The sequence below is a fragment of the Protopterus annectens genome, chromosome 9.part0 (assembly GCF_019279795.1).
Source record: "Protopterus annectens isolate FY-2018-M chromosome 9.part0, PAN1.0, whole genome shotgun sequence".
NCBI lineage: Eukaryota > Metazoa > Chordata > Ceratodontiformes > Protopteridae > Protopterus > Protopterus annectens.
In genome coordinates this window covers 477,660,679-477,676,246 of record NC_056743.1, presented here as the reverse complement: position 1 = coordinate 477,676,246, position 15,568 = coordinate 477,660,679, and the positions used below count along the sequence as shown (strand labels likewise).

The 15,568-nt window shown below is 40.7% G+C and overlaps 1 protein-coding gene across 8 annotated transcripts in view; it reads right to left on the bottom strand.

Moving 5' to 3' along the window:
- The window catches only part of AAK1 (AP2 associated kinase 1), a 1,655,011-nt gene that overhangs the window by 409,164 nt on the left and 1,230,279 nt on the right, over window positions 1-15,568 (bottom strand). For 6 of the 8 annotated variants that reach the window (XM_044083018.1, XM_044083021.1, XM_044083020.1 and 3 more), the window contains one exon: window positions 14,643-14,735. The exons of the other annotated variants lie outside the window; for them this stretch is intronic. In XM_044083018.1, the coding sequence (XP_043938953.1) occupies window positions 14,643-14,735 (93 nt within the window). The remainder of the gene's footprint in view (window positions 1-14,642; window positions 14,736-15,568) is intronic. 8 annotated transcript variants of the gene reach the window in all.

The following is a 15,568-nucleotide window of genomic DNA, read 5'->3' as shown; positions in this document are numbered from 1 at the left end:
CCGTTTCACTTCCACCTTTGATACTGATAGGATAGCTTACTTAGACATTAACTTATCAAAAAACCTTGCTTTGAAATGTTACCAGGCAAAAATACACAGGAAGGGAACATATTTGAACACGTTTTTACACTTTACCAGCTGCCACCCTTTTTACCAAAAACGTTCAGTAATTAAAGGTCAGCTAGTACGAGCAGCTCGTATAGTTTCTACTGAACAGGATTTCCAAGAGGAATGTCAACTCTTGGGAACGATGTTCACACTGGGAGGCTACCCTTTGGAGCTAATTTCAGGACTGATCTTGGAAGTGAGTGACAAACGTACTAAAGGAATGTATAAACCTATTTTGTCAATGAAAAAGATAGTTACCATGCAAGAGATCACATCAAAAAATATGGGAAATTCTGTAGTAACAGAATTGAGTGTCCTTGCCACACCTGACTCACCAGAAACAAAGTTCATTACAACCTACAATACATTCAGTTACCACTGTATAGGGATACTACGAAAAAACTGGGTTATTTTTGCAAGTAACCCTAGTATATTAAACAAACTGGGTGAATACCCAGACACTATATTTAGGAAGGGTAGGAATTTGAAGGTACTATATGAACAACGCCGGAAAAAAACAACCAAAAATAACTGGTATGTACAAATGCCAAACCTGCAATTTTTGCAAATTAGTAACTGAATCCAACAGATTTGAAATAAATAATGTTCAATATAGACTGAAGTGTAGGGCCAATTCAACACTAGAATGGTAGTGTACCTGGCTAAATGCCAGGGATGCCAGGCATTTTACATCGGTAAGATGGAGAGGAGACTCCGTGACCGTATGTATGAACACTCATATGCCATTAGCAGGAACAAACAAGACAATGCCCTAGCTAAACATGTGGCAGAATTTTCTGGACATCAGTTCAGATTTTTAGTTATAGACCAGCCAGAGCTCGATATTAGAGGTGGTCCTGCACCATTGCAACTCGAAGAACTGGAACTATTCTGGCAGATTAGACTTAATGCATATAATCTACCAGGTATAATTGAGACCTGTAGTTTGAGCAGTGTGTTAAAGCTTAAAGTCTAAAAAGATGAATTTAGGAAAATATATTAATATAGAATGTCAGATTATTCTAATTAATTATTATTCATTTTTATATACATCTGGTTTTAACATGAATTAGATATAAACATATTTTAGATAGGTGAATCTGTAAAGTGAATTGTTGATGTATGTTTGATTTATTTATATTGAATGTTCACACTGAAATCTACTCTAGTATGGTTTTACTTATATATAAGAAATGTTCTATACACAAAAAAGACACATATCGATATATGTTATTTAGTGTATATAAATAATATATATAGATATATATTTTTTCTTATATCTACTATTTTTTACTATTTTTTACATCAACTATTACCATAACTATTAGTATTATTAGAATTTCCCTTTATTCTTAGATTTATTACTACCACTATTTGGTTGTGAATGCTGTTTAGTATTTTTGCATAAGTATTTTACTATTGTCAGTGGATGGCTCTGTAATTAGAGAAGTTGGTTGCCTCTGTAAGTTAATTGATTAATCAACTAATTAACCCAGAGCGAAATGTATATATACTCACAATGTGATTACTTTTGTTGTCTGAAGAAGTTTGCTGACAGAGCAAACGAAAAGCGCTTAATCTTATTAAATCTTTTTGGCTTTTACTGGTCTGCATTGGTTTTGCTGCTACCCGACTTGTTTTCTACTTAAGAGTATTAGATTTAGATTTCTCTGACTTTTTCGAGGGGGTTGAGCCCCAGCCACCAATGAAGAGGGCATGAAGTTGCAAAACTAACTTGTTCCTGTGATCCACCAAGGCCGTAGACTAAAACCGCAAATAGATCACACTGTCCACATCAAAATGTGCTCCATCAAGGCAATACATCCATTCGCTGTGGGCAACTGAATTTGGAAGCGTGTGCCCACAGGAAATGCACTTTAAATCCAGAAGATTTGACCGACATCTCAGAAAACAAAAATTATCAACAACAAAAATGCAACCAATCCACTAGAAAAGCTTACCTTAAAAAGGCTATAAATAAACAGCTATCTTTGTATTATTTTTTTAATAAAGAAAGAGCAAACAGAAACTACCAATTATAGTAGACACGGTACACTCTAAGAGTAGAAAGCACTGCCAATGATGGCACTGAGAGAAGTATCAACAATGGTAACTGATGAAGGGAAAGGGGAGAGCAAATTATCCAAGAGTTAACTAAATATTATAAATTATGAGAGGAAGGAAGGAAGGAAGGAAGTCACTAGTAAAAACTTAATTAACTCACAAAACCCCCAAAAATCTTAAGGACATTCAAACACTTGAGTGCTAGGAATCTACATCTGATACGTAATGGCAGCAAATAAAATCGAAGTATGTCAGTTTGGTGGGGCATTACAGGTAAATGGAGGAGCTTGAGAGTTCTAGGATGGATGATCTGGTAGAACACGAGTCTGTTTTGAGATCAGTTGACGAATGAATGAAAATGACATCATACACACAGATTTTATATATATATATATATATATATATATATATATATATATATATATATGTGTGTGTGTGTGTGTGTGTGTGAGAGAGTGAGAGTGATCATCAGCTTAGACTTAGAAGGAGAGATTGGTCCTGAGGGACACCCTGTCCGCATTAAAGATGACGAAAGGCTCCACTACCATAAGGACCTGTAATTCAGAAGCCCTTCTTGCTGAAGTGATTGCCAAAAGGAAGGCCGTTTTCCAAGAAAGGAATTTTAACTCAGCACTTGCAGCTGGCTCAAAAGGAGGAAGAGTGAGTTTTTCCAATACAAAGTTAAGGTCCCAGGCTGGAGTTGGGGATCTTCTGGGTGGTTTTAGGTTTTTGGCCCCTCTGAGGAACTGCTTGAGCAGTGGATGAGAGAAGAGGGGTGGGTTCTGTGTTGTAATGAGCTGAAATGGCTGAGGTGCGAATTTTGATGGAGGAAAAAGAAATGCCCTTGTGAAGCATCTCAGTTAAGTACTGAAGAATCTGAGGTAAATTGGGTGCTGCTGTGCCCATCCACTGAGTTTGGTTCCAGGCACAGAATCTTTTCCATTTTTCAGCATAAGATTTTCTAGTACTAGGCCTCCTTGCCTCCAAAATGACATCCAACACTTGTTTACTGAGGGATGGTAATGGAGAGATTAGGTAATTAGCCAGGCTGCCAGGTTCAGGGTTTGAAGCTGAGGGTGCAGAATCTGGCTCTTCTGTTGTGACAGCAGGGTAGGGGTCTGAGGCAGGTGCCATGGAGCCAGTAGTGACGCACTGCACAAGAGGGGGTACCAGTGTTGGCGTGGCCAGTCTGGTGCAATCAGTATTGTCCTTGGTTTGTCCTGTTTGATCTTTAGTAGTACTTAGGAGAGGAGAGGCTGAGGAGGAAAAGCATAAACTGATATATTTTTCCATCTGAAGGACAGAGCATCCACTTTCCAAGCTTGTTTTGTGGGGAGTCCTTATGCAGAATGTCCAATTGGTAGTCCTGGGGGGAGGCAAACAGGTCTATATCTGGGCTGTCCCATTTGTTTATAAATATATTGAAAGTCTTTGGTTCCAGTTTCCACTTGTGTGGGTCCATGAGGTTTCTGCTTAGTTCGTCTGCCAGTGTATTCAGTTTTCCTGGCAGGGACTGAGCCTATAGATGCACTTGGTAGCTCAAGGCTGTGTTCCAAAGAGCCATGGCTAGTCTGCAGAGGGGGTAATAATGGGTACCCCCCTGCTTGTTTATGTACCACATAACAGTGGTGTTGTCCATCTTTACCATTAATTGTCCTGGAAGAATGTGGTCCTTGAAGGCTGTCAGAGCATTCTGTACAGCTAACATTTCTTTTTGATTGATATGCAGGTGCATTTGACTTGGGTTCCATTTGCCCTGAATGCACTTCCCTGCCAGGTGAGCCCCCCATGCATAGTCTGATGTGTCTGTTGTTATGGTTTGGGAAGCAGGGGGTAGAATGAATAGTAGTCCCTGTTTTTGGTCGCAGGCCTTTGCCCACCAAAGGAACTCTAACCGTAGGCAAGGTATGATAGGAATCATTGCTTCTAGATCCTGAGAATGTTGACACCATAGGCTTTTTAGATACCATTGTAGTTTCCTCATATGCAGTCTTCCACATGGAATTAGTAGAATGCAGGAGGCCATGAACCCCAAGGTTTGCAGTATTTGCCTTGCAGATAGCAGGGATTTTGTGGCCATTAGTGTGAAGTAAGTTGTCAACTGAATTTGTTTCTCTGGCGTGAGGAAAGCCATCTGTTCAAGCTTGCTCCCAGGAATACAATTTGTTGAGAGGGTACCAGATGTGATTTATTTTTGTTTATGGTGCACCCCAGACAAGTTAGCACCTTTTGTACAAATGCCAGATGATTCAAAAGTATGTCCTGGCTTTCTGCCTGAATTAGACAATCATCCAGGCATGGGCATATTTGAATATTTCTTTGCCTGCAAAATGCAATGACTGGAGCTAGGCACTTTGTGAATACCCTGGACGCAGTAAATAAGCCAAAGGGCAGTGCAGAGAACTGATAGTGTATGTAGCCTGCTTTGAAGCGTAGGTATCTTCTGCAAGATTCCCTGATTGGGATGTGCAGGTAGGCTTCCTTTAAATACAGTGTTGCCAACCAGGCATCTTTGCCTAGCATAGGAAGCAACTGGTGAAGAGTTAGCATCTTGAATTTTGGAATCACCAAAAAGGTGTTTAAGACAGGAAGGTCCAGGATAGGATGCCATGAATTGTCTTTTCTGGGTACCAGAAAAATTCCTGAGTAGAAACCTTGTCCCTTTTCTTCTTCTGGTACAGTTTGAATAGCCTTTATGTTTCAGAAAGAGAGTACTTGCTTTTGTGCCTCTGACCACTGATTTGGGGACAGATCTGGCCAACCGTTTGGGGTTGGTAACGTGTGGAAGTGAAATCTGTATCCTTGGGAAACTATATTTAAAACCCATTTGTCCTGGGTAATCAGTTCCCAGTTTTTTGCCTGTAGAGCACTCTTTCCCCCTAAAGGAGCAGTCAGTTGAGAAGTGCTTGGAGGTTTTAAAGTTGTCATTGAGACAGTTTACCATGGGGGGAGTCTTACTACTCCCTGATTTGGAAGTGGGAGCCCCCCACTGTTTAGTCCTGTGCGTACCCTGGGACTGAAGCCTGGGTGTTCTGCTGGATCTGAGTTTGGACTGAGAAGGCCTGGAAGAGGCAGGGAAGGACCGTCTTCCTCAGTGCCCTCTCCTAGTTTTTACCTTCCTTTATACTGCTCCTACTGTCCTAGAGCTTAGCTCACAAGCATTAATTTTATTTTTTGCTATATTGTAGTCCCACACTACCCCTTCCCAAGTCTCTGTTACTCAATTTACTACTCACTCCACTATTTACAACTACATTTCTTTTTCTCTTTGCTCATCTCCACCCACACTCACCGACAGCAGTCAACATTCCACTGATTGTTCTCACTCGGCTTCTTACTTATCTTGCTCTGTGGGTTCACTCCGCTCCCCTACACTAACCCAATTCCCACCCACCCCCAGGGGTCCTAAACTTATACTTCCTAAACCACACCCCTATCCCAACCATCCAATCCAATACTTCTACCAACTTAATTATTTTAACCATACTCCACCTATTTCACATTTCCCTCCCCCAACATCCTGTACCTCCTCCTAAAGCCCTCTTAAGGCTATTTCACTACCCATCACCACTCCCACACTAACAACTTTATAAAAACCTTACTTTCCTTTGTCTTTCTTACCCTGTTTCCTGCTATAACCACATAAGAAACTCTTTAAAATATGTCTTCAACAACTAAACCTGTCCTAACCAAATTTTTAATACTATTTACTCTTATATCTATTCTCACCTCCGCCTATCTCTTCACCCCTATTAATAAAGTTAATTATAACTACTCTCCTAAACAAACAGCTAGTGATAACTACACCTTTACCCATTTTCAAATAATAAACACCACAACCACGCCCTGCTACCCAAATATCATCGACTTACTCATATTAAATTCAATAACACAACTCTAAAAAAACTAAAATACTTAACAGGCTTCCTCAACTACCCATTTTCTGCCCTAAAAACTCCCACCTTAAAAGATGGTGACATCCACCCTAACCCAGGCCCTACAAGCATCCCATCTTTTACAACTCCTTCTTCCACTTCCCCCACCATAACTACCCAAACCTGTCTCTCAGATTCTTTACTTTTAGGTCGTCTTAATATCTGCAGGATAAACAATAAAATTGCACATCTCCATGCCCTCCTTGATAATCATTCCTTTCATACACTCTGCTTCACTGAAACCTGCTTAAAACCAGTAACTAAAGATCATCATCATCATCTTTCGGCTTTTCCCGTTAGGGGTCGCCACAGCGGATCATCACTTTCCATTTCTTCCTTTCCTCTGCATCTTGCTGTCACACCAACCGTCTGCATGTCCTCTCTCACCACGTCCATAAACCTTATCTTAGACCTTCCTCTTTTCCTCCTACCTGGCAGCTCCATCCTTAGCATCTTTTTCCCAATATACCAATCATCCCTCCTCAGCACATGTTCAAACAAACGCAATCTCGTCTCTCTTGCTTTGTCTCCAAACTGTCCAACATGAGCTGACCCTCTAATATACTGATTCCTAATCCTATCCATCCTAGTCACACCGAGTGCAAATCGTAACATCTTTAACTCTGCCACATCCAGCTCTGACTCCTGCCTTTTTGTCAATGCCACTGTCTCCAACCCATATAACATAGCTGGTCTCACTACCCTCTTCACTCTTACTGGTACCTGTCTGTCACAAATCACTCCTGACACTCTTCTCCACCCATTCCACCCTGCCTGTACTCTCTTCTTCACCTCTCTTCCACATTCCCCATTACTCTGAACTGTTGATCCCAAGAACTTAAATTTGTCCACCTTTACCAACTCTACTCCCTGCATCCTCACCATTCCTCTACCCTCCCTCTCATTTACACACATATATTCTCTTAGCCCTGCTGACCTTCATTCCTCTGCACTCTAGAGCATATCTCCACCTCTCCAGAGTCTCCTCAACCTGATTCCTACTCTCACTACAGATCACAATGTCATCTGCAAACATCATAGTCCACGGGGCCTCCTGTCTGATCTCATCTGTCAACCTGTCCATCACCACTGCAAATAAGAAAGGACTCAGAGCTGATCCTTGACGTAATCCCAACTCCACCTTAAACGGATCTGTCACTCCCACTGCAGTCCTCACCACTGTCACACTACCCTCGTACATATCCTGTACCACTGTTACATACTTCTCTGCCACTCCCGACTTCCTCATACAATACCACAACTCTTCTCTAGGTACCCTGTCATATGCTTTCTCCAAGTCTACAAAGACACAATGCAACTCCTTCTGACCTTCTCTGTATTTCTCCAATAACACTCTTAGAGCAAACATTGCATCTGTAGTGCTCTTGCCTGGCATGAAACCATACTGCTGATCACTAATCATCACCTCCCTTCTTAACCTAGCTTCTACTACTCTTTCCCATAACTTCAAGCTGTGACTGATCAATTTTATCCCTCTGTAGTTACGGCAGCTCTGCACATCACCCTTATTCTTAAAGATAGGTACCAAAACACTTTTTCTCCACTACTCAGGCATCCTCTGACTTTCCAAAATTTCATTAAACAATCTAGTTAAAAATTCCACTGCCATTTCTCCTAAGCACCTCCATGTTTCCATTGGGATGTCATCTAGGCCAACTGCCTTTCCATTCTTCATCCTCTTCATAGCTGTCCTTACTTCCTCCTTGCTAATCTGTTTCACTTCCTGATTCACTATCCCCACATCATCCAACCTTCTCTCTCTCTCATTCTCTTCATTCATCAGCCTCTCAAAATACTCTTTCCATCTGCTCAACACACTCTCCTCTCTTGTGAGTACCTTTCCCTCACTATCCTTTATCACCCTTACTTGCTGCACATCTTTCCCAGCTCTGTCCCTCTGTCTAGCTAATCGGTACAGATCTTTTTCTCCCTCTTTAGTGTCCGATCTCTCATACAACTCTCCATACGCCTTATCCTTAGCTTTCGCCACCTCTCTCTTTGCCATGCGCCTCATCTCCTTATACTCCTGTCTACTTTCTTCATCTCTTTGACAATCCCACTTCTTACTCGCCAGCCTCTTCCTCTGTATACTCTCCTGTACTTCCTCATTCCACCACCAGGTCTCCTCGTCCTCCTTCCTCTGTCCAGATGTCACACCAAGCACCTTTCTAGCAGTCTCCCTTACTAGTTCTGCTGTAGTTACCCAGCTATTCAGTAACTCCCCACTGCCTCCCAGTGCCTTTCTTAACTCTTCCCTAAACTCCACTTCACAATCACCCTTTTTTAACTTCCACCATTTAATCCTTGGCACTGCTTTCACACTCCTCCTCCTCTTCTTGATCACCAACGCCATCCTACAGACCACCATTCTATGCTGCTTAACTACATTTTCCCCTGCCACCACTTTACAGTCTCCAATCTCCTTCAGACTGGCCCTCCTACATAGGATATAATCCACCTGTGTGCATCTTCCTCCACTCTTGTACGTCACCCTATGCTCCTCCCTCTTAAAATATGTATTCACCACAGCCATGTCCAGCCTTTTTGCAAAATCCACAATCATGTGACCTTCTGCATTCCTCTCCTTAACACCATACCTACCCATCACTTCCTCATTCCCTCTGTTCACTTCACCAACATGCCCATTAAAGTCTGCTCCAATCACTAGTCTCTCACCCTTGGGTACACTCACCACAACTTCATCCAACTCACTCCAAAATTTCTCATCCATCGCACACCCAACTTGTGGAGCATATGCACTAACAACATTCATCATTACACCATCATCTTCGAGCTTCATAAACATCACTCTGTCAGACACTCTTTTCACGTCTAAAACCAGTAACTAAAGATAATGAAATAATTTCCCCCAGGTTACAACATATTAAGACTCGACAACACTAAACGTACTGGTGGAGGAGTAGCTCTACAGATCTCCTCCTTATCTTACAACCCACCTCAGGATAATAAAGCTGAAGTTTTGATCTCCCGACTTCAACTAAATCCTTCCAAAGCCCCATATATTATCTGCATCTACCTACCACCTGGTAATAATATTTCTATAATAGAAGACATTCTAAGCTGGGTATCAACTTCTTACCTACAAGAAACCTTTATACTTGGTGATTTTAATACTGACTAGAAATGTGTAAACACAGAGAATCCTTCATCACATATTAATCTTCATGGCTTTAGTCAAACTATTACCACCACCACTAAACTTAACAAACCCAATAACAAAGAGAGTATCCTAGATTGGATACTCATTAATAAACGTCAACAAGTTTACAAGGCAGGAACTCTACCAGATGACTTAAGTGATCATATGTTAACTTACACCATAAGACAAAAGAATGATATCCCTAACACCCCCACTTATAAGATCTCTCGAAGTAACAAACATTTTAACCCTGCATTATTCCAAAATGAACTTAGTGCCTGTAACTGGTATCCACTAAAAACTCTCCCTCTTGAGCAGGCAGTCAAATATTTCAACTCTAAATTCTTAATTATCCTTGACAAGCATGATCCTAAACGTTCTATCAGAATGAAGTCTAAACCTGCCCCCTGGCTTTCAAAAGAAACTAGACAACTCATATTGCTTAGGAATAAATCTTGGGCCAAGTGGAGAGCATCCAAAAATATCTCAGAGCAACAGAAATTTAGACAGCTAAGGAATACTACTAAAAAAGCTATACTGACTGACAAAAAAAACTACTATTGTAAACTACAGCAATCTCATCATAACAATCCACAAAAATTCTGGTCTAGCGTTAATAGACTCCTTCACCCAGGGAACTCCAGCACACCAACCCCTCTAGGGGCTGATAACAATACCTCCCTTCAAACTGCAAATGCCTTCCATACCTTCTTCATTGACACCATAAAATCTCTAGCCTGCCAGCTGCCCACTAACAACTCTAATCTCCAAGCCTCTTTACCTAATAATCTCCCAACATTCCAAATACAACCCTTCGCTACCACGTACCTCCAAAAACTTAAGCCATGTACTCCCTCTGCAGACCAAATACCATCTGAATACCTGCAAAAAGCAGCCAAAGCAGTGGCTTATCCTATATCCATCCTTATAAACAGAACCATAAATGAAGGAACCATCCCAGATATCTGGAAAATCTCCCACATTATCCCTTTACATAAAGGTGGAAACTCCAATGAGTATTCCAACTATAGGCCTATAGCTCTCTTATCACCCTTAGCAAAAGTTATGGAAAAATGTATTCACCATCAACTTATCAACCAACTAACCCAACATAATATATTAGCTAAGTGTCAGCACGGCTTCAGGCCATTTCATAGTACCACCACAGCCCTCCTATCTTTCACTGACTCTATCAATAAAAACCGTAACATCAACATCCTCGCATCTGCACTCTTTATTGATCTGTCAAAAGCCTATGATATGGTCAACCACCCACTTCTCATAAAAACTCTTGAATCCCATGCTCTTGACACCAAGGCTGTTCACTGGTTTAAGTCCTACCTTTACAATAAGCAACAAGCAGTCCTTTGGGAAAATAAACTATCCCCCCACCTACCAGTCCCCCTTGGAGTACCTCAGGGCTCCATTCTCGGTCCACTTCTATATTCAGTGTTCATCAATGACCTTTACTTAGCAATCCCTCAAGCTACTTGCATACAATATGCAGATGATTCCACGCTCATAGGTTCTGCATACTCCACATCTAAACTACAATCCCAAACTCAGATAGTATTCAACTCAGTCGAGGCATGGTTCCTAAAACGTTGCCTCCTCTTGAATGCCAAAAAACCAAGCTGTTACTCTTTACACCTAACAGTAAGTCCCCCCAATCAATTTCTCTATCAAATCAAATAATGGTACCATTATAACCCCAGACTCTACCACCAAACTATTAGGAGTCTTAATTGACAATAACCTTACATTTGACAATCATATCAATAACACTATAAAATCCGTAAATAGAAAATTGGGCTCCCTATATAGAATAAAACCCTTCTTAACACCAACAGCCAGAGCTACTATTGCCCACTCCCATTTAATCTCCACTCTTCTTTATGCTTCCCCCATTTATACCAACCTAAAGAAAAATAATCTCACTAAACTAACTCCTATAATAATATTGCCAGGTTTACCACTGGGAACCCATTTAGAACTCACCACTGTCTGAACTTAAAGCAGCTTGATTGGCTTGAACTAAAAAACATTCTGATACTCTCCCAACTTACCATTGTTCATAGGATATTCTACCAACCCAGGAACACACCGATACTCTCTAACCTTATTACCCCTATGTAAACCTAAATTCCTTACGGTCTTCCACTAAACTACTGGCTAGCACTACCAAATCTAATAACGTGGCAGGTGACTCCTTGTTTTCTAATACCACTGGAAAATATTGGAACATGTTGCCATCAGATCTAACTGCACTTCCCTCCTTCCCACTCTTTAAGCAAAGGCTGAAACAACATCTTAAAACACACTGGTTATGCCCTTGCTGTTACCCTGACTAATTGTCTGCATTCTTTTTTGCCTCTCTCTCTATCCTCCATCCCCTTTACTTTTTAAACAATACTTTCCCCTTGTAGCATAGACTATTTAAACTATTTCCTGAAAATAGGAGATGAAATAACTGTGAACATATTTGTTAACAACCTCACATACCTTACTACAGGAGTATCTTATTCCTTGCAAAGTTTTCTGCATTTCTTAATTAGATTATTTTACTGTAGCTAAGGCTCTCTGATTATTTCTAACTAATGTATTTCTTTATATTGGTGTAAATATTTCTCTTTGAATATGGTATCTTCTTAGATAGTATTGACTTTGGAACTACTGTTTCTCTCGTACTGTTTTGTCTTACATTTTTTTTTCTCTCTCTCAGAATTGTACATTATAAACATTTAAATGTTACTGTGGAGCTTTTCTCCCCATGCCTCTGCTGAAAATGGAAATATATTCAGTTGGACTAGCCCGGTTAACAAATGTAAAATAAAATAAATAAAAATTAATTCTTAGAGGGCCAATGCCTACTAAATCGTGGAGGGCTGTACTTGTAGGAAATCTTTAACAGTTTGCATAGATTTAGCTTTTTCCTCCATCTTTTTAAGAACTACTTCTGCTTTGCTGCCAAACAGGCGGTCCTAATTTAAGGGAGCATCCAGCAATTTAGCTTTAACATGATCTGGCAAAGATTGCTCCTTAAGCCAAGCATGCCTTCTAAGTACAGACCCAATAACAGCAGCCCTGCAAGATGCCTCTAGATAATCAAAACCACATTGCAAAGTACGTTTTCCAACCTGTTCAGCAGAAAGCATTAACTCCTGTAAATCCTTATTTTCAGCAGAGTCAGGAATCAACGTAATTTTCTGTTTAAGCAATCCAGTAATATGTTGCTGATACTTTAACATATGAAACTGGCAGTTTAAGGCCCTAATGGCCAAGGTTGCAGAAGTGTATACCTTCTTACCCCATCTATCCAGTGCCCTAGAGTCTCTATCAGAGGGGGTAGGATTTTTGGCAGTAGTAGCCTTAATGCCCTTGGGTCCCTGTGAAATGGTCTCAGGATCCGCTGTAGGATTTTTAAAAAGGAACTTGTAAGAGTCAGGAACCCTGTAATAGCCATCAGGTTTTCTGGGAGCAGGAGGTAGAGAGTTAGGGGCCAAGCTAGATTCCGAAAAGACATAGGTTCATAGGTTGTACTAGGCTATCGGCCCTAGGGCCTATACAAGCCTAGCCATAACAATTCCCTGGCTATTTCTTCACACTATTTACTTCCCTCATCAACAATGTCTAGTACAGGAGGGATAGCTAAATGCCTGTGTTGGGGCAGGAGTAAGAAATCCCTAAGCCTCTTTTTAGAATCAGAGTAATCCTGGCTTTCCCAGCGAAAATGCTCCCTAAGAGTATGCAAGGTTTCACCAAAAGAGAAATCGTCTGGGGAAGCAGAGGGAATAGAGTCCTCTGCATCAGAATCCTCATAGGTAGATAAGGGGAAATCTTGGCCATCAGAGGAAAAAGAAATTTCAGAATCCTGGTCAGAAGTATCATAAGCAAATTCAGTCCTAGGTCTCTTAGAGGGGGAAGGTTGGCTTCCCCTGATTAAAGTAATGAGGTCTTCAGCCATTCTTATCATTTGTTTTTTAGGCATAGAGGCTTGACCATGCGGTCTGAGTATCGATTTTCTAGGCATGCTTCGAGTTTTAGGCCTTGAAGAAGAAGATGGCGTCTGTTTAATATGCAAGTCAGTAGGCCTGAATACACCCTCAGAAGCCGGTGTCTGCACAGCGGATCCAGACCCATCCAAGGTAGAGACATCTGCAGATTCCACAGTTGAAGCATCTCGCGGCATACTGGACTCCGAATGGGTCTCAGTAGAGGCCTGTGAATATGAAGTAGCGGGTATCAGAGGCTACGAAAGTGCCTCACTGAGTACTGGCAAACTGGCATCTGACTTAGGAGAAGCGTCGTCGTCAGCTTTGGACCTAGGCTCTGTCTTTATCTTTGCATTTTTTCAGAAAGTCGGTAGTTGGATGGCTTACCGAAGACATATCTGGATAACTGAACCGAGTACCATGATATTTAAAAGCGTAAATATACTGACGACAAATAGTTTGTTGCTTAAATAAGGCACAAAACCAACAGTGAGGTACAAAGTGGTCAGGGCCTAGGCAAGGAGGAATACAGTACGAATGAAAATCTTATGTGAGGTATTTGCTTTCCACAAGAAATACAATTGACTTTTATTGACATTGGATTAGAGCAAGAAAAAGTTTCCCCAACGGGGTACTTAGCTTTAGTTGAAGACTTCGGTTCTGAAACTCGTAAACAAAAATTTCAGGAGTTGGCCGACTGGCACTTGAGAATTGCTTCTGCTTCTGGCACCGCACGGCAAGAAAGACTGATGTAATGGTGTCGGCTGCATGCTTTATACCCCTGACTACTTGACGTCACGGAAGATGAGACAGCAACTGATGTAGGACCCAAGAATTTGATAATCAGGCTGACTTAGGGTTACTGCAAGCAGATAACTCAAATGTGAGGACGGCAACAGTGAAACACTAAGAACATCTTCAAACTGACAAATTCTCACAACCTATCCTCTTCTACGCAGGTGTAAACAGGAATATTTGCATGGAGGCCAAGCACTCTTGTCTCGATGGTCAAAATTTATTTAATTTTCTGAAGCCAGTTCAGACCCTGTGATGCAGTTAAATAGCTTCGGTATCATTAAAGAAAGAAAGATGCTCATTAGTGTGCTCCCTGCTCTTACTGAAGACTAGCTATGCATTGGGAAAATCTGTTAGAGGAAGCATTGCTCTTCTTCCTTAAGAAAATCAAGTAACAGCACCAAACTTACCCTAGTTCTGTTATTAACCGAAGGCCGTCAAATGAATAATTCTGTCATAAAATCAAAGAATATAAAATAAAAACACATACGCACACCAAACTACATGCACTAATTACAGAATATCTAAAATAAATACAGTTGCACTGGAGACAGCTTTTAACTTTACCTGTGGTATCAGACAGTGGGAGAGGATTGAATGGATCAGAGATGTTCAGAAGTGGAGGGTTAGACTCGAGCCCTAATATATCAGCTGTCTTTTCTTTAATGCAAGTAGCAGCAAACAGGGAGAAAAGAAAATGCAGAAATATAAAGCAACACAGTCCATAGTTGTCAAGCAATATACTTTCGAAAACATTTATGATATTCACAAAAAGCAGCCACATTTTTTGCCCTTTTGGGTTGAAGCATCTTTATTTCTATAGATAACTTGCAATAAATACAGACAGGAAATTAATCACTGCTACGTTGAATGGGCTTTTTCAGTACAGACAATCCTTTAAGAAACTATACTGAAACAAACTTCTGACTGGACTTTGCTTCTGTATCACAAAGAAAAATAAATATAATCTCTTAAAAATGGGATTGTATTCCCTTTTGGGTCCTACCAGCAATTAACAACTGTATTCCCCTTTTTGTCTTACTAGCAATTAACAAATGTGTTCCCCTTTGTGTCTTACTAGCAAGTAACATTTTTCCTCAGAGAAGGCCTGCTTGTACCTCACAAAAAAACTGAAGATGATTATTTTAGTTCCTTTTCGATTACACAATATAAATGTATCAGTGAGAAGGGGCTGGATGGCCCATGGTTGTGACATACTGTGTCAAAGGCAGACACTTACTGCTACTTCAGTGAAGACATATTCAGACTGCAAATGAAAGTACTGTGAGACCAGAATTATGCAAAGAAACAGGACTGGCTGTAGGAACAATTCATTTATAACCGCCATTATGTTAGCTACAAAGTAGTATGTGGAAGATACAATGGGTCTATGGTGAAAATGTGTAAATGCATTCTAATGGAGGCCTTACAATATCTGTAGCCATCATACAATACAACAGTAATGCAAACTTTTTTTTGGTCTGCCTGTATAC